Source organism: Electrona antarctica, assembly GCF_951216825.1.
Source record: "Electrona antarctica genome assembly, chromosome: 22".
Lineage (NCBI taxonomy): Eukaryota > Metazoa > Chordata > Actinopteri > Myctophiformes > Myctophidae > Electrona > Electrona antarctica.
In genome coordinates, this window is record NC_136805.1 from 22,972,992 (window position 1) to 22,992,435 (window position 19,444).

Here is a 19,444-nt window from a genome sequence, read left to right on the forward strand (position 1 = left end):
TAGAGACCCAATGCTGGAGACCAGCTGGGCTACTAACAACAAGACAAGCTATAGCCTACACGAATAGCTGTTCATAAACATCTTTAGCTTTAAGCTACTGGTAGCAGCTGTGAGCTACGCTGGCAGCAGCGCCAGATGCCCTGTGCTGGGGACCAGCTGGGCTAATAGGCCCCAAAGGTACCCAGGGGCACCTGTGGGGAAAAAACAAAGTGTACCCACTGTATACGCAAAAAACTGTTAATAGAGCTTTGAGCTCCAGACCTACTGGTAGCAGCATCAGTATCGAGGCCCACTGCTGGGGGCCAGCTGGGTTAATAACCAGACAAGCTATGTACACCAATAGCTGTTAATACGCTGCCACATCAATACCCTGGGAGGACGCAGGTAGCTGCTCCTGTACCGGGCTAATAATAACAAGTTGTTATTGTTATTATTAACAACAACAACAACAAGAAGAACAAGCTATCCGCGGAAGCAGTTAAGCTTGAACGCTGCCAATATTATCGGCATTATGGCTTTGGCCAGCAAGGCTTGCCAAACAGAAAATGACACTTAGCCTTAACTAGCTTAACTTATCATAAGTTATATGCTGACTGCTGAGAGAATGGAGCGCCAACGCTTGCCATCAACAGCAGGGGCTAACCAAAGCTTGCAAGTAGCGTGTTTATCAAACGAAGGCAATATGACAGTGGCCATCCTTCGGCAAATCTTATAGTCGCTTATAATAAGCGCTAGCGTTCACAGTCGAGCAAACCTCGTATGCGGAGCAGGGAGGCGGCGCGAACGCAGACTCTACTCACAAGAGGTTATGCCATGATACAATACATCATATAATTTGAACGTCTGTTAGCGTTCACCGTCAAACAAACCTCGTATGCGGAGCAGGGAGGTGGCGCGAACGCAGCCTTTACTCACAAGAGGTTATGCCATGATGCAATATATCATATAATTTGAACGTCTGTTTAGCGGGGATAGCACCGCTTTAGACGATAACGTACCTTTTGTCCAGGGAGGTTTTGTTCGCCTTCATTACCGGCGAGAGAGATTGGACGCTGCCGTCCACGCGAATCCAAATAAACTCCACTCATAGAGGAGTAAACACAAAATCCATAGTCGCAGTTCCTGGAGGGCGAACAGCCGCTACTCCGACCGATTCGGTCACGGAACTACCAGCGACTCGGCAGACACCATAGGCTACATAATGCATTGCATAGCAACACATCGCAGCTCGGTGCAAACTTGGTTCTCACAGGCAAGCGAGAAGAAATTAGGGACTGAACCCCTGTAGACTGCCGGAAGATATAGACGACTCCGGGTCATCATGGGGTCAAAATTGACATTGTTGGTATAAAATACTCGACGGCGCATGCGCGAAGGGACGTATTCAGTGCTTAAGCACCGCCTCTGGCGGTCAGCAGGGACGAAATAGAACAACTTTTAACGACCACCTGACAGGAGTTTTCATGTTGCACGGTAAGACTACGGTCATTAGTATTATTGCCATCACCTGGGTGGGTCAGGCGTGTAACTTTCCCGAGGTTAAGCTGTGTATATGTTCAACAACACAGCCATGCAAAATAACATTGACAGCTAAGCTATGAAGTGGCGAAAGCTTGACCTGCATAGCAACAGTTGCTAAACTATTTGGATTGGCATTGGACAATCGCTTTTTGGGGTGGGGTTTAACGAAGGGCTAATTGGGCATTGCTTTTATTATTATTTTTAAACTGATGTTGTGGTGTGCTGTGTAGATGTGGGCCATCGGCTGTGAGGACAGGGCAGTTTACTTCCGACAAGGAGTGACAACCAGTGAGCTCAGCGGGAAAGCCTGGAAGGTGATCAGTGTTCCCCGAGATGGAGATCGCTCACACTCCAGTGCCAGTGCTGGCAGTCTGCACAGGTGAGGGGACAAAATGTTGAATGTTGCAGTGGAAACTCGCTGCAAGAGTGCAATGCTAAAATAAAGATAGTCTGCAATGCATATATTTTGGGATGACCTACCGGTACTTACTGCAGTGGAGTACAGTGCCGTCACACACACACACACACACACACACACACACACACACATGCACATGCGTAATTAAGACACTCATCATATTTTGACAGAGGGTGAGAAAATATAATCAAGTACTGAATATGCTACACTTGATTTAAAGATGGAGTGCTGTGATTGTTGTACTTTTTCTGTTTTGTGTCTATGGAGTTGCTCTAATAGACCCCCAGGTGTGGTTCTAATATTCAAATAATTATGTCTTCCCTGTGTATTTTTGGTTTCTTCCTGAAAGCTGAAAGCATAGATATTAAAAAATATAGATGCCTTATTGGCAGTTCATTGGAGCGACGATTTATGTTTGTGTAGGACGAAGTTTGTGGACGGACACTAAAAGCTGGATATAGGAGGGGCTAGCGCCCCTCAAAAATGTAGCCTGACACTGAATTTTCATTTTGTTTCGCTTCATTATTCAGACTGAAAGCCCTTCCCACGACGCAGTTTCTGGGATGATAAATAATATGAAGCCTTTCAGTGTTTGCAACAACTGAATTACACAAGTCGTATGTATTACAACATGTGCAACACATTCTAATTTAGATCTAGATTGTAATGAATCAAAGTGCAGAACACCTTGCAAGGTTGTGCTATGGGCTCATATGACATTTTTCTCTGTTTCACTGGGTTCCTCCCTCTCCGTCATTCAGTGCTGGCTGTTTCTTCTCTGGTGAGGTCCGTGCCCAGTCAGTGAGTGATGTGGAGTCAGACACAGAGAAAGAGAGAGGCCCAGCTGCAGCCAGTCACATTGTCCCCACCTATGCCTCCACTGAAACGTTCGCCGCAGCTCCCGATGGCCCCACGAGTGATCCCCCTTCCTCTGACCACACTGTTGATGCTCCCAAACCCCGCATCCCCAAAGTCACAAGCGACAGCTTCATCTCTGATCTCGTCTCCGACCGAGACCCAGGTAAGACATCCGGCGCCCCGTCTATCCCAGAGGAAGAACCGCACTCGGCCCTCGCCCCTCCAGGACTTCAGGGGGTCCTCTCCCCGAGCAGGTCTGGGGGGCATCTAGAGTGGAGCAATGTGGACCTGGAGGAGGCTCAGAGTCAGGAGGACAGGGTGGTGCCTGGAGTTGTGCTGGACTCAGCCGATACCTGCAGCTTGTCCTCTGTGGCTACCTACAGCCTGGCCCTGGAGGAGCCTTATGGGATCGATGAGCATCCACTGTGGGCCTGGGTCAGTGGCGGTGGCTGCTCTGTAGACTGCCACTCTCAGCTCAACTGGTTCAGCTGCTCTCCCAACTCTGCAAGTGAGTGTAACTGACAAACCGTTTGTGTCCAAAACATACCAATGGTGTCAAGTCAAAATGTCAAGGGGTGTCGTGTGTGTGTGCGTGTGCAATTTTTATTTTCACCAATAATGACATAGGGAAAATAGGGATGTCCGGTTGAAAGTGATTAAATATTTTTAGTGTTTAGAGTGTGATACAGAATAGTAAATAAATAAATAGAAATCCAAAAGTAGGGTTTGAAGGGTATTGGACTGATAAAGAAAAAAAGTGCGCTTTTTGATCGTACATCATCCATTCATTGTCAATGGGAATTTAATCTTTGTGTAGGACAATAATAGCCGATTTGCTCGTCCACATATGACGTAAATTCTCCATTCATTGTCAATGGGAATTTAATGTTTGCATAAGACAAAAATCGACACTATAGCTGAATATAGTGCCCCTCAAAAATGACAGTCGTCATTAAATAAGAAAGAGATAGATAGATAGATAGATAGATAGATAGATGGATAGATGGGTTAATAGTTAATTGTTTTGTCTGCAGCATTGGCTCAGTCCGTCCAGAGCCTGAGTCTGTCCATCAGCCCAGCGCAGACAGCAGCCTGGAGGAAACAGATCTTTGAGCAGCTCAGCGAGAGGACCAAGAGAGAGGTGGATAACTTCAAACACTATGAACAGGCAATCGAGCAGGTACACACACACACACACACACACACACACACACACACACACACACACACACACACACACACACACTATATGGAAAAACAGTCCGTTTCTTTATTTCATTCTGTTATCTATTCTAGCAAATGGAGTTGTACCGTTATCTTTTACAGAGTTAATTTATTTCTTCTCAGAAAGAAAAAACACTGTCCTATTCAAGCTTTTTTTATCTCATGAGTCCAAAATAGGCATTTGTTCTCTTCTTTATTTCCTTTTTTCCCATAAGTTCATCTCTGTTTTTGCGCTTAGCTACAGGGGTTTTAAATTGTGCAGCAAACTAAGTGAATGCTGTCACACTGTGTTTCAGTCGGTGTGGGTGAAGAAAGGAACCATGCAGTGGTGGAGGGACTGGAAGCCACATAAGTGGGTGGATGTCCGCTTTGCCCTGGAGCAGTTCTCTGGTCCAGATGGCAATAAGGACGGCATCCTCTTCATCTACTACAACTTTAACGAGGAAAAGAAGGTGAGCCACTGGAAGTAGTTGGCTGCTTCCACCACACAATCAGGCTTATGAACGAACAGGCCAGAAACATTAAAAAACATTACCCTGAGGAACTCATAGTTTTCTTAATACTATTGCTATCAACGACGATAAGGCACAGTCTTCAACAAAATGTTGCTGTCTCTATTTCTGCCCCAGCTGTCCGACTGTGTTACTCTGTCCTCCTGTATGTCTCTGCAGTACCTGCACGCCTTCATTAATGAGGTGACCATTTTGGTGCCTGTGCTGAACGACTCGAAGCACTCGTTTGCCATCTACACCCAGGAAAGGACCAAACAGAGGTGGCCAATTAGGCTGGCTGCTGCCACGGAGGAGGAGATGCATGACTGGGTATGTGTCAGTCTGTCCTCTGCACTTTTTTCGAAGGGGGAGTGGCATGCAATACAGTAGGGGTGCAACTGCACTTATTAATCGATGTACAAGTTCACAATCCATCATGAGCTTGTACTGTTGTAGGTAGGATATTTTTTGTCTGACGCTGTTGTAAGACAAAAATAAAATGGGACTTTAAAGGAAACTTTGTTTTTTTGCAAAAAAAAATAATGTTAATGATGAAGATTTAGAACTCTTTCCTGGGGGACTTTATGTGTGTAATATCAGTGGTTACACACATAAAGACCCCCAGGTAAGTGTTCTAAATCTTCTAAACGTCATTAACATATTTTGCAAAATTACATCTTTTGTGGCCAGATGTAATTTCTTGGGGTCTAGTAGGACTATAGTAAATAATACAAAAATTAATCGCTATAAAATTGTGTCAAAAAATACATATTTAGCCCCATGTTCGAATGCCCCCACCCCCCTGTAAAAAATAGCTAAAATTGCTAAAACGAAAGAAAGCAGCAAATGAAAAAAATGAACACTCATCTTTTACTTTCTCTGATAACAACCTAAAACATGAACCTTGGTTGAAAAAACTAAAGTTGTCTTTTAAGTTCTCTATTCTAGTACATAGTAAAGTAAAGTGCAATGGTTCACCATTTATATGTGTCTCCCTCCCTGCCTGCCGTTCTCCAGCTGGCTCTGTTGAGCGCGTCGTGTTGTGACTCCAGGGGGATCCAGGGCCCTCCTTCCAAACAGGCCATCTGGTCAGTCACCTGTAAAGGGGACATCTTTGTCAGTGAGCCCTCTCCTGGTCTGGAGGCAACACCCTACCCCACACCCTGCGACCTAATGTAAGAACAGCAGAACTGTCCTGCCCTGTTCTTCTCTGCTATCCTGTCTTGAGATAGCAACAGTTCTGGAGTATGACAATATAAATTATAGTAGGGCTGCTTAATGAATATTGCATAATCATACGGCACTATTTTAGTAATATCACAATTTCGTCAAAGTTTTGATTTAGGGAGCCTGCTAGTGAGGCCCATCTGTCTGCAGTTTAATATTTGTCAAGAGGTTAATATAATAAGATGCAAAATATTATTATTTCATTGTGACTTAGATAAAGATGGGTTGCTTCACACTGGGGACATTGGTAAATGGCTACCGAGTGGAGTGCTGAAGATTTTTGACCGAAAGAAGTATATTTTCAAGCTGGCTCAGAGGGAGTACATAGCACCAGAGCAGATTGAACTCCTGTACTCTAATGTACTGGTCTGTACCACAGGTTCTGGCGTCATGTGGGGGGGCACCTGCGTGTGGTGGAGTGTAGCAGTGCCGGGGTGGTGTGGGGCATTGGCTATGACCACACGGCCTGGGTGCACACCGGGGGCTACGGCGGAGGCTTCTACCAGGAGCTGGCCAACAGCACAGACAACATCCACACCCAGACGGATGTGAAGAGCGTCTACATCTATGAGAACCAGAGGTGGAACCCAGTCACCGGCTATAGCAACAGGTGATGTACTGAAATAAAACTGAAAATGTGAAAGGTTGAATATTGAACTATAATTGATTTTCTTTATTTTTTTTAAAACTGTGGACTCATTTTGTTGACTCACTTGAAGCATTCTTCCTGTGTTGTAGAGGTCTGCCTACGGACCGCTATATGTGGAGCGATGCTTCAGGGCTTCATGAGTGCACCAAGACCAACAGTAAACCCCCTTCCCCTCACTGGACATGGGTAAGTACTGTACAAACATGCTTGCGCACGCACACACACACACACACACACACACACACACACACAGATAAACATAGACTATCACTCGCACACACCTATTCATAAACCTCCACTCACACATAGTCAATGTATACACATACTGTACCAACAACAACCTTTAAACATGGAAAATCATAGTAGTAAAGACGTACATATAGCCACGATCCTAATGGTTCAATCTACTGTATGTGGTCTATTGAAGCAGACTGAAAAACATTTACATGCACATCGCCAGCTGCTAGCACAATGATGGCTCATTAGCGAACAAGCCCCTCCACCTCCCCAGGCTCCTCCTGAAGTAGCATTTAGGTCATTGTGTCTGACATGCTGACATTTATGTCAAAAATATCTGACTGAAATATATTATGAATAATCGTACTCCACAAAATACTCCTTTGGTTCACTTCAGAGTTGGTGTCAAAGTGTCCTTGAGCAAGACTCTGAACCCCTAATTGTTCCCGATGTGCAGGTTGTTGCCTTGCATGGTTTCCCCTGCCATCGGTGTATGGATGGGTGAATGTAATGCACAATCTACAGTATGTAAAGTACTTTGGATAAAAGTGCTATATAAATGCACCATTTACCATTCACCATTTACTTCCTGTATGTGGCATTTGCAGGTGTCTGATTGGGGTATTGACTATGGTGTCTCAGGGGGGACAGACAGGGAGGGCTGGCAATATGCTGCAGATTTCCCAGCGTGAGTTTCACACAGCATTCTTCCTCTGCCATCTGTTGAAATCATGTTCTTTCCCACAGTTTAGAAAGTGCATTTAATTTCTGTTTCTCTTCTCTCCCTTTGCTCTTCGTCTTCGTCTCTCCATGCAGTTCATATCATGGTTATAAGACTATGAAGGACTTCGTACGTCGCAAGCGATGGGCCAGGTTTGTACTGTAGAAATACAACACGGTTATTTACCTTCACAGTGTTTGTTCAGCAGGTTCGACACGCTGCGAGCTGCTTTTTGACCGCTTGCTCAGCTGTCCAACATGAAAAGCCATGCCTTTATGTAAAGGATCCTCTGTTAACAATATATTTAATACATATCGGGTCAGAAAGAAAATCACAGAGAGGCTTAAGGTGTAAAATACAGAAAGTTTGCAACAATTGCAAACAACAAAAACGTTTTAGCAATAATTAGTATAGCGGTTTACATGAAAGTGAAACAAACAAATATTAATGCCATGAGACCTACTGTATGTTAACATTACCCTTGAAACAATGCAGCTGCGACTCTTAACAGGTGTGTTTATTTGTCCTCATAGGAAGTGTAAATTAACCACCACCGGGCCTTGGCAGGAAGTCCCGCCCATCCCGTTGAGTGACGTGACCATCCTACCATGTTCGTCTCAGTGCAGCGTGGAGGTGGTGCCTCTCTGGGCCATCAGCAACAAGGGAGATGTGCTGTGTCGTCTGGGGGTGACCGCACTGACGCCTGCTGTGAGTCACTTCTAAAGTTGTAGGGGTGCATCCTGGTGGGGGCTCCTCACTGGCAGGTGAGACGGTAGGATACAACAGCAATGACGACACAAATGTGTGTGGCGAATTGAATTAGTCTATTTAATCACTAATAATCGATAACTTAATAAAATTATCAATTAATAATCAATTCCTATTTTTGCATGTCATTCATTATACTGTAGGTGAAAAGTAAACAAAAAACAATATGTATCATAGATAGTGAAAATAGCAGATCTACAAGCTCACAATGCGTATAGCACCGCTGTGTGACAGTATAAAACAACACTTAGGTGGTTAATCGATACGTTTTTTTAAACTTTGCTCTCTAGGGCTCATCATGGCTCCATGTAGGAACAGACCAGCCTTTCAAGTCCATCTCCATCGGGGCGGTCAACCAGGTGTGGGCCATCGCCAGGGACGGCTCGGCCTTCTACAGGGGCTCTGTGTCTGCACAAAGCCCTGCAGGTCAGTAGGAGAGTGCTAGAAAAACTAAAGAACTGTACATTGTTGTAGTTTTGTTTCCCTATTCTCTTACTTTCTAGGATGCCTCTGCTGTTGCTTTTCGTGATCTTGTTATTGTATATGCACGGAATGTCAAGAAACATCTGTGGAAAATTACATTACTAGCTAACCAAGTGAACACAGTTGTGAAAAGAACCTTTTGACTTGTGAAGGCTAAAGGTCCTTACGCAATGGGAGACTGATGAATAAATGATTCAGTCAGTGTGTCTGTGAATATTTCACATCTTGGTGATATTTCATTTTTACAGGTTCTTGCTTTTACTCAGTGACAAATCGACCTCATTTCGGAAAGTGAATTATGACTCTTTATCGCTGTGTAAAATGTTCTGTGTGGATGTACTCATGACACAAACAGTTTGAATTAATACAGATTCATTGCACAAAATAAACACTCCTGGTGTGTGTGTGTGTGTGTGTGTAACGACCTTTACAGATAGACATGATGTTGATGTGAGTCTGAAGCTATTGGTGTGTGTGTGTGTGTGTGTGCACTATGTCTCCCTCTGCAGGAGACTGTTGGTACCACATTCCCTCACCATCAAAACAGAAGCTGAAGCAGGTGTCTGTGGGAAGGACATCAATCTATGCTGTAGATGAAAATGGTAAAGAGACTATGTTGTACTTTCACATATGTTGGATATAGGAACACTGATGGAAAAATATATAATAATGAGTGTTGACGTGCCATGTAGGGCTGAATTGTATGAAGTCCTTTATTCTAACAAAACACTACAGCAGGAGGTTTCATTCATTTTCTCTTCCCTCTTTGGTTGAAAGGTGTGTATAGAATTGGAGTTAACATGAAAATGTTATTATATTCGCTCGCTTTTCTCTGAGTTGAAGCTTTTCGCTTCAGTTCTCAGCAGGGCAGGAATTTCACGACGGCCACGGCGGCCATGGCCGTCGTTGCCCCTCTCTTTGGCCGTGTGCCCCTCGAAAAATTATATGCCCAGACGGCCACAGTGGCCGCGGTGCCCATGTGCCCCGACCGGTGCCCACAGCAGTTCATTTTACCGTTTTTCCAGTCATTACAGTAACCTTCCCCAAACGTCTCGCGCAGACTTGTATTGTCTGTATTGTAGTTGTGTTGCCATTTGCCAAGTGGTTTGATTATTTTGCGTTACTTTGCCTCCTCCCTCCTCCTCCGCTCCATGCACGCATACACGCACTGACAGCTCTCACTCGCTTGACACTCGGCCCGGCTGGTGCGGTGCTTCAGGATTATTATCACACAGAGCCTGTGTGTTAAGACCAACGTGACTCGTCTTCATGGATATAAACTCACAAAACAACACCACGCAACAGCATAGACTGCAGGACTCCACCATTTACCACGCTATCGTCTGCTCCGTTAGTTGACAGAGTAAATTGTTTAAACAGCCAACGCTGGCCACGGCTAATATCGCTAGCCAAACGCTAGTAGCCAAGCACCAGAGCGCGCTCACTGTACACCACACGTCGCTCGCTTAATAATCATTCATCAATGCGGACATAACGTGGTAAATGTTCATATAAGCACACAATTGTAAAAATGCTTTTTACACTTGACTTATCTCCAGAGTCCTCAGTCCTGCAGCCCCACAATGCCATATGCCAGTCTAGCCTTAAAATCTACATGTACATGTTATTCAATATATTACTTTAGCACAAAATAGCCTATAGGCTTTTCTAAACCAAGCCCTCTTTCAAAAGTTAAGTAAGTAAATGTTATTTATAAAGCACCTTTCGAAACAAAGTTAGAAGGTGCTGAACAATTTGCACAGTATAAACAATAGAAGAAAATTAAAAACAAGGAACATATCACACAGTTGTGACAATATAGCAGAACAAAAACAAACAAGGCAGAACAGAAACAGGGCTATAAAAATGAATGTAGGCTGTCTGTCATTGTATTTTCTGTGAATTAACTCAGTTTAATCCAGTGATCCTCAGCCATTTTAATTTCAAGGACCCCCAAATTAAATGTATATTAATTAACCTAGGGTGACAGGGTCCTAGCCCATTTCATTATGATTTTCATCTCTGCACTGGGACCCCATGTTACAGACAATATTTTACAGTAGCTACTTATATTTTGTTATTTAAAGCTCTGATTATTTATTTAAGAAGCACTGTTCTGAACCACTGTTCTGAACCAATGTTCACCTTTAAATAAAAAAAAAGTAATCATCCTTAACCTTTAAGCTAAAATAATGATGACCGGGGACTTAAAATCATTGTTTTAATTGATGGCCTTCATGCCCTGGCACTTGGCCTTGTGCCCTCAAAAAGTTGACCACAATAAAGGCCAAGTGGCCTTGCCCCTAAAATGATGAAATTCCAGGCCTGGTTCTCAGTCTTCTGTCTTTTCATACTGAAGGAGAGGTGCTTTTCAGTCATTTGCTTCTTGTCTCGACTCTCGACAAGCCAGGCTTTGTCCCTGTCAGCCTTCCAACCATCCCTTGAGCCCATCTCTTTATATCCATGTAGGAAAAAATATTTTCCTTAAATCTTAAAGATGTAGTGCCGTGATCTTTCCAGTTTTTAATGTGTTTATGAGGTGACAGTACTTCATTAGACCCTTTGGTGTGGTTGTTATGTGCAATGATGTCTTCCCTTTGTATTTAGGGTTTCTTCCTGGAGGCTGAAACCTTGACAGTCAAACGTGCCAATGAAAAAAAACAATGATATAGTGACATCACAATATCATGCCCCCCCCTTTATCATGCAACAACAGCTGTGGGTGTGGCTTCAGTTCAGGTGATCACCACCAACCAGGTAAACCAGGCATACTTAATGAACTGGTGGGCGTGTCCACATAAAAACGACATTTTGACAAATACTGTACACTTTTTTTAAAACAATCTTCCTCGTTATATAATAATAATACCTGATGATCATGTTTTAGGGTGGGGAAAAAATCACGGCACTCCATATTTAACATTTTCAACATTATAGATCACTCTGCCTTCAAACATGTGACTACCAGTACAGTGTGTGAGAAGATCAGATCAGTGCCGATCAGAATGATATTTCAGTGGTTTCCGTCTGTTTGTCTTGTCAGGTAACCTGTGGTACCGCCAGGGTGTGACTCCCAGTTACCCCCAGGGATCCTCCTGGGACATCCTTTCCAACAACGTACGCAAGGTCTCTGTGGGACCTCTGGACCAGGTGGGTGCCACACCTACATCTCAGGATTTACCCACTTAAAGGGATATTTCACTTTCAAAAAAGGTTTTGGTCATTTCATCGTCTACTCAGGTTTATATGAACACCCCAGACAGTTTTTAAGTTGCTTGATTCAGTATTTAGATATTTGATTTTCATTTTAGCTGCCCCGCCCCCTTCCTATACATTGTAACTTAAAACTCTTCAAAACTCATTTTAACGATGATGGATTCATCGAAAACACCCAACCTTTTTTCTGGTGACTGATTTTTCATTTACTGTTTTCATTTATTTTTAATAAATCTCAAAACAATTATAAAAAATAAATGAAAACAGTAAATGAAAAAGCACGGCCCCCTCATGTATTGGAACGACACTATTAGTCACCAGAAAAAAGGTTGGGTGTTTTCGATGAATCTGTCATGGTTAAAATGGATTTTTAAGTTATAATGGGTTTGTATCGGAAGGGGGCGGGGCAGCTAAAATGAAAATCAAATATCTAATTACTGAATCAAGCAACTTAAAAACTGTCTGGGGTGTGCACATACTGTAAGCCTGAGTAGACGTTAAAATGACCAAAAGTTTTTTTGAAAGTGAAATATCCCTTTAAACCGTCTAGTCCAGAACTCCAGACCAGTCATCTAGAACCTTTTTTTTTCTTTGATTTATATTTTAAATGGGAGCACTGTGTATTTATTCTATGCTGCAAACGCCAGCAGTGTGACGAGGCACTGAGGACCTACACGTGGCGTGTTCGTGTGTGTGTGCGTGGTGTTTTTATCTGCTTGCTGCTCTGCTGAAATATTTTTAACTAGGGCGTTTTAGAAATGTTGTGGTGGACAAGTCCCCTTAGAGAAGATGCAGCTTTAGATTTTGTTAATTGTTCAGCTGCCCTGTCAGCCCTAGACGTTATTTCAATCAAGGAAGCACGCACAACTCCAATTTGTCTCAATCTCTCTGACCATTTTACCGGGTGCACGTCAGGAAAGCAACTTTTAAACAAGAGAATACCAGCACTCACGGCTGTCCTTTAAAGGGTAATTCCACTCATTTTCAACATTTTACTATGTCATTAATATACCATAGTGAGATCAGTAACATTATGAAGTACCGGTACATCTCAGTGACATCACAAAGATGTACTTCATAATGCTACTGATCACGTTTCAGACCTTCAGTTCTATCTTTTTTTTAACAACTCTAAAGTATATTAATGACATAATAAAATGTTGAAAATTAGTGGTATTCTCCTTTAACACAATTTGCGCCGGGATTCCTTCAAAATAGAAGCTCGGGGTGCCGGGAAGATATGTCCGCTTTTACTCTGTAAATCCCCCCCCCCCCCCCTTCCGTTCCGGACATATTTTTGCTTGCTTACCTTTCTCTCCTTTCGATAAAATCGATCGGTGGTCCCTCGTGTTCATATTATTGAACGAGAGGCAGGTGAGAAGTCAGAAATGAAGACCTTAGTATATCCATCTGATCAAAACCACGGAGAGCGCCCTAGATTAGGAGATACGAGGCATTCTTTCTGCAGCGGTAAACTAGGAAGTGACCGGGACCGTGAATGAACGAAGAGCGAAGAGTATGGTGGCCTTGGAGGCCAAAAAAATAAAATAAAATAAAATTCAGAATATTCTTCTCTCGTTTGATATCATTTAAAATGCGCTAGGACGTGTGTACACGTCCCCTGGATCCGTCGGTTGGATTGCTTATGACGTGCCCACATGTCGTACGGTCTGAACCATTTAAGGGACTTTATTGTTTCATAATGCCCTAGGCGTTATACCACAACCATCAGCTTCTCTCTGTCCTCTGTCCTTTTATCATTCCTCTTACCTAGGTCAAATAAAGGCTGCCAGCCTTTATTTTATTTAATGTTGGACATTAGTGATTGTGTCAGATTCTTTAAGTATATATTATTTGACTTGTTATAATTTGTGATGTCATCATTGGTGATATGTAGGTGTGGATCATAGCAGACAAGGTGCAGGGCAGTCACAGCCTGAGCTGTGGGACAGTGTGTCATCGCCTGGGGGTCCAGCCCATGGAGCCTAAGGGACAGTCGTGGGACTACGGCATAGGAGTAAGACCCCACAGAACATGATTCAAGACCCTGTCTGTACTTCACCAAATGCTTCCATACTCCATAGTGTGCAATTTGGAATTTGTATTGTTTTTTTATTTGCATTTGTATGTCACCAATGCATTATTTTGTATTTTCTTCTCTGTCTGTCTGTCTGTCTGTCTCAGGGAGGATGGGACCACATCACAGTGAGAGGGAACTCCATGGAGCCTCCTAGAATCCGTATGCCTTCCCTGACGGACCCCGCTGCTGTCCCAACCCCCGTCTGGAACCAGGAGGTCAACGGCAATGCTGTGGGATTCTGAACACACGTGTATATATATACACATACGCACACACACACACACGCACACACACACACACACACAGACAGCACCGTAGTGCTAAGACACAGTCACACACATTATTCATTATTTGCAAATATCCAGTGCAAAATTGCTGTCACATACACAACCATTCTCCTCTGCTGTCCTTGTGTGTCAACATTTCATTTTATTCCTTTGTGTCATTGTAAGGACATTGTAGGGCATCCTGATGTCATATTGCCATTGCTATTAACCAAATACCATTTTAATGCTAATCCATAGATATTGTACATTTTTCTCTTTTTGTTTTCTGTTTTTCATTTGTTAGTTTTTAGTTTTTGTGGGGGGTGGCTTTTATTTATTGATCATGATGGATGCTTCCTTCCGTTTGACTGAATGACTTTTTTGTCATGTTATCATGTCTTAGTTATATTTTGCCTATGTTATGAAAGTGTCAGTGTGGTGTTTTTTTATGACGTTTGAGGAGGGTTATGGTGTGAGGATGTTTTTATGTACAGTATATTTTGGGCCAGTTTTTATTTATATATGATAGGATAGATTCTACCTCAGTTTCCTGTCCTACTGTAGAGCAGGGGTTCCCAAAACCTTTCAGCTCGAGATCCAAAAGAGAACTTCCCATACTATCTATATTTACTGCCGGTGGCTGTGTTCTATCTGTAAATACAGTGTTTATGTGACACAACATCCTTCAAAGGGCATTTCATAGCACATATTCATATTTTTGATTGTCCAACATGGAATGATGATGATTATTGGGTACACACACAAGCTTACAATTTAGAATACTATGGAGATTAATCCCGCCACTAAATTACATTAAGTGTTCTATATGTATATGGTGCCATGAAAACATTATACTAACCATATGGGATAATGCATAAGATGTTTATGTTACTGTTTATTTTAGCCAAAATCAAACTGGCGAAGATGTCTCGAGTCAACGAACGCATGCATCTGGTCATCTACCAGCATGCCCCAGGTGTGAGGAAGGTTGAATTAATTTTATTGTGTTACTGACACACTGAACAAAAATGTCTGCAATGGAATTTGTGGTAGTAGCTGTACTCATGCTAGTGTACACAAACTACAATTATGTGAATAGAACATCAATATAATAGTTGTTTTTAAACTGCTGGGAATAAGGTTAAGACTAAGAGGTCTTTCTGTAAGGCAGAAGAGATACTGTAGCAAAATAGATATGGACTTATGGACTCTGGATTTCTGAATCTACTGGAGTGACTTGTTTGTTTCAACCATAATGTTGCTTCCCCATGTACCTACCATGGGCAAATCTTTTATAGTTCACGTCAATGTTATATATTATCGGACAATGTGCAATGTTGAGCATTTTCCCACAGTACACAGGAACGATGGCAAGTGCCACTGCTGACTAGCCTGGGCAGCATTCCTTTTCGGGTTTATGATCCGGTCGGGAGCGGATGATATCGCTACGTCATGTTGTAGTATTGTTTTGTAGTCAACAATCATCCGGAACTTCCTTTTCCCTCAAACTGATTTTTCTCAATAAAAGCTGCAGGCTATGAGAGCTTTTATTGTTATTCTTCCGGTTTGAGGGAAAAGGAAGTTCCAGATTATTCTTCCTGCCTGATGACTACAAAACAATACTACAACATGACGTAACGATATCATCCGCTCCAGACCAGGCTTTCCTCCGAGGTGGAAAGCCTGGTGACGCGAGGTTACTGCTGACTACTTCTAAAAGTCTTTGGCCCGCTTCTTCTCTCAGGAAAATCTGACTTCCAAAAAAACCCCTCAAACATCTTTGCATGCTTTTTCTTTTGGGTTGTTAACTGATGTTAGTTGATTAACTGATGACTACTGTATAGAGGCAGCATACAATATATTGTACTTTAGTTAAAGAAAAAGTATATTTTTGTTAAAAAAAACAAAAAAAACAATCTGTGTTCAAGTATTGTGCACAGTGCATATGTTGAAAGTTTTAAGTTACAAGATGGCATGTTTGTACATTTAACGAAGAACGAGCTAATTATGGAATTAACTTCTGTCCTATAACATACATAAACCGCTTTGACAACCAAACCACATAACTTGAGGCGTTAGTTTAGTTAATGGGCAAATGTAAATAAATGTACATGACAGTTGAACTGTGCAAAGAAATGTCTGTATTGTGTTTATGAATAACTGTCACTGTACTGTGCAACACATGAAATCTGGAGTGTTAATTTAAGTTGAATTAACATGAATTTTACTGTGTACCACTTCTGTCGACATTGTGTGCATTTTTCTGTGTATGGTGTTGTGCATGGTGAAAATATTATGGCATTCATCAATAAATAAATGTTTATTGATAACTCAATGATTCTTTTTTCTTTTGATTGTACAACTGTACTGTGTCTCAGAGACTCAGACACAACCCATTCACTAGAGCAAATTGATTTTCGATATCAAATTTACCTCCAAGCCAGACAAGTATACATACAATCTTGTTTGAGATCATGTAGAAACATGAATGATGTTTTAGTTAAAATAAAGAATATTCATACGCAAAATGGTCTAATGTGCATAGTCCCAAACTAGTGTTTCAAGTTCTTTTCTCTCCACTTTTCAACATAGCAGTATTGAATCAGGCAATAGAACTGCTTTTCTGATCCCATGTCTGTCAGTTATGACCAGAGGCTATTGCTTGGCAGGTTTTCAACAGAAAGACACACAAGAAGATGAATATGATTACTGAAAAGGGAAGAACACAAGTTCACAGCTTTTGCTTAAAACGATAGAAGACAGGAAATGAATTAAATAGTGTGAGGAAAGACAAGCTTAATTCTTTCCTTGGTCTGTGACGGATGAACTTAAGCATTATTTCAATGTTTTAAAAGTTCCACCATAGTTCATTGGTATTCTGCCCTCCCTATTGGTAACCTTTGTATCTGTACCCATTTTAATAGAAAGACTGTATGAAAGCTGTATGACTGATTTCATTTAAGTGAATGTTGGTGCCGTGTCCCCAAACCAGTCCTGGCTTACTGTCCAGAGCATGTTCTCTGATAAAGCCGTGTTGATAAAGACAGCCACCTTGTGGGCCACCATATCGTGTCATGTTCAAACAGCAGTGGGTGCCTTTATGTTGATGTAATCAAAATCATCACGATCACTGGTGGAGGAATGTGATCTTTAAATAGCACCCTCTTCCAACAAAGAGCACGGCTTTTGACCAGAACCTGGTGCTCCTTGCTGTGATACTGATTAAAAGCAGTGCGCCTCCAGGAACGTAATTTCAGATTTGACCCCTTAAAAAGTCCTCAATCTCATACTATGTCCTCCCTGCCTCTCTTTTCTGACTGCCTTGTGTCATGCTCGGAGACCGGCCTGGTTGCATCCTCATGATGTCTCTCGTGCCCTTCGCTGTGTGTTAGCTTCCCTGGCTGAAGCTGTGCATGCTGGTCAGGTACTCAGTCAGACCTTCCTCCCCCTCCTCCTCTAGGTGCTGCTGGTAGCACTGGAGCAGCCTAGCGGCACTCTCCGCCGACACAGCTTCCCCGGCAGGCATGGTCCCAGACATCCCCAGGACGATGGTGGTGAGGGCCTTGATGTAGTTCTTGGCCAGGGTGAGTGTTTCGATCTTGGAGAGCTTCTTGTCCATTTTGACATGTGGGATGGCCTCACGCAGTGCTTGGAAGGCATTGTTGAGTTTGTGCATGCGCTGCCGCTCACGCTCATTGCTCTCCAGGCGGCGGACGTTGCGCTCTTTGGCTGCGCCGTGTTGCCGCCGGCGCCGATGGGAGGCCATGGTCTTTCTGACGCCGTTTCCACCACCACCTCCCTCCCTCCCTCCTCCTGCTTCTCCTCCAACTCCTCCTCGATGCTCAGGGCGGTCCCCACTCCTCAGACGCCAGGAGCCGGCGATCCGAACCGAGGCCTCTGAGCCTTCCTGTTCACTGGATCCGGGTTCTGGCTCCGTATCTGGTTCTAACTCTGGTTCCAGGTCCGGGTCGGACCAGGCCCTCCTCGCAGGTTTCACAGCCTTCCCTTTGGACTTCATTCTGCTGTCTTCTCCCCCACTCTGTCTCACTGTGTCTCTGCCACAGGTCTGACATAAAAACAAGCCAATAGAACAGAATAGAAAAAAATGTAAAACATTTTTTAACTTCATAAGGTCAATGTCAAAATACAAATGCAAAAAACCCATTATGTCGAGGCCTTCATCTGTTTTTTGGACCAATAATAGAGGACGTAAAAGTGAACAAGCTTTCCTCTGTCAAGCAGCCATGCATCCCCAGCCCTTTGCCATATCTAATCAACCTTTAACATGTGAAAACTCCATGATGTTGGTCTATAATCTGCACCTCTCTTATCCTACTGGCCAGAGATAATGTCCACCTCAAGGTTACTCTTGCAAAAATACAGAAACAGCACCACAGCACTCACAGTAGCCTAATTCATAAAATTATCATCACCAGCAAAGGAGATTATTGTTTAAGATAGAATTAAGCTATCTGAGGTTTAAAAAATATATACATAAAAAAACGATAGCCTTATTAGCCTACATTTTAACTTTGTGGTGATCCTGGTCAGTAACAATTTGTGTGAATGGATATTTTATCACCAGGCATGAGACATTATTCAAAACTATAGTAAAACATTTGGCTATAGTGGCTTAGGCTACCACATAAACTGTAGCCTACTGTACAGAACATACATCTAACTACTGCAGTCTCGTTAGGGATTTTGCTGTCTCAAATTATGGTAGCTTTTATTTTTTTATTCACTGAACCAAAACGATATCAGCTAGATTGTAAAGTAAACTGAAAAGCAAACCGAAAATACGTCACTTACCCCTTACAGTAAAGTTAACTTTCCGCACGTGAATGTTTTGCTACAACAAAACTGACACCATCTAGTCGTCTTTTAAATCACCACAATATACAGTAAAGTTGCTGGTTTGTTGTATGCTATGTTGTGCGCGTGTCGCTGGATGGGAGATAACTGTCACATGTGTGAGGTACCTGACTGTTGCAGACTATTGTACACGTAGCGCTTGTTCAGCCAATGGGCGGTGACCATACTCCAACATTGTCACAGGGAGTTTGTGGTCAGCCAAAATGTCACAGTCATGCAGAGAGAGAGAGAGATAACTGCTTTACAATTCAACCTGAAAGCCTTCTCTGCTGCAGCGCTTAACACAACAGCAGTCGGCAGAGATAATAGCCGCATTGTTCCTTCTATAATGAGTATAGGCTCACATCTCTAAACACTTTGAAGAAGAATGGCCGCATGCCTGATTTATCGCACCGAAAGTCACAGATCTA

General features: G+C 42.8%; 2 protein-coding genes across 4 annotated transcripts in view; one reads left to right on the forward strand and one right to left on the reverse strand.

The window, feature by feature from the left end:
• tecpr1a (tectonin beta-propeller repeat containing 1a) overlaps positions 1–16,442 on the forward strand; it is a 30,493-nt gene extending 14,051 nt beyond the window's left edge. For both annotated transcript variants that reach the window (XM_079491971.1, XM_079491972.1), the window contains exons 9-24: positions 1,752–1,900; positions 2,701–3,305; positions 3,832–3,977; positions 4,318–4,473; positions 4,693–4,842; positions 5,530–5,687; positions 6,119–6,349; positions 6,478–6,574; positions 7,234–7,313; positions 7,442–7,498; positions 7,880–8,054; positions 8,405–8,540; positions 9,107–9,199; positions 11,641–11,747; positions 13,711–13,830; positions 13,998–16,442. In XM_079491971.1, coding sequence (XP_079348097.1) covers positions 1,752–1,900; positions 2,701–3,305; positions 3,832–3,977; positions 4,318–4,473; positions 4,693–4,842; positions 5,530–5,687; positions 6,119–6,349; positions 6,478–6,574; positions 7,234–7,313; positions 7,442–7,498; positions 7,880–8,054; positions 8,405–8,540; positions 9,107–9,199; positions 11,641–11,747; positions 13,711–13,830; positions 13,998–14,135 — 2,598 coding nt within the window. In that variant the 3' untranslated portion in view covers positions 14,136–16,442. The remainder of the gene's footprint in view (positions 1–1,751; positions 1,901–2,700; positions 3,306–3,831; positions 3,978–4,317; positions 4,474–4,692; positions 4,843–5,529; positions 5,688–6,118; positions 6,350–6,477; positions 6,575–7,233; positions 7,314–7,441; positions 7,499–7,879; positions 8,055–8,404; positions 8,541–9,106; positions 9,200–11,640; positions 11,748–13,710; positions 13,831–13,997) is intronic.
• On the reverse strand, positions 16,061–19,276 carry bhlha15 (basic helix-loop-helix family, member a15). Of its 2 annotated transcripts, none has more exons than XM_079491974.1 (2): positions 19,142–19,276; positions 16,061–18,225 (listed from the first exon to the last, which is right to left on the reverse strand). In XM_079491974.1, the coding sequence occupies exon 2, from the start codon at positions 18,175–18,177 to the stop codon at positions 17,548–17,550; it is 630 nt and encodes a 209-aa protein (XP_079348100.1). In that variant the 5' UTR covers positions 18,178–18,225; positions 19,142–19,276; the 3' UTR covers positions 16,061–17,547. The 2 variants fall into 2 exon arrangements, with proteins under 2 accessions (XP_079348100.1, XP_079348099.1); XM_079491973.1 differs by lacking the exon at positions 19,142–19,276 and adding an exon at positions 18,972–19,118.
• Between the last annotated feature and the right edge of the window lie 168 nt (positions 19,277–19,444).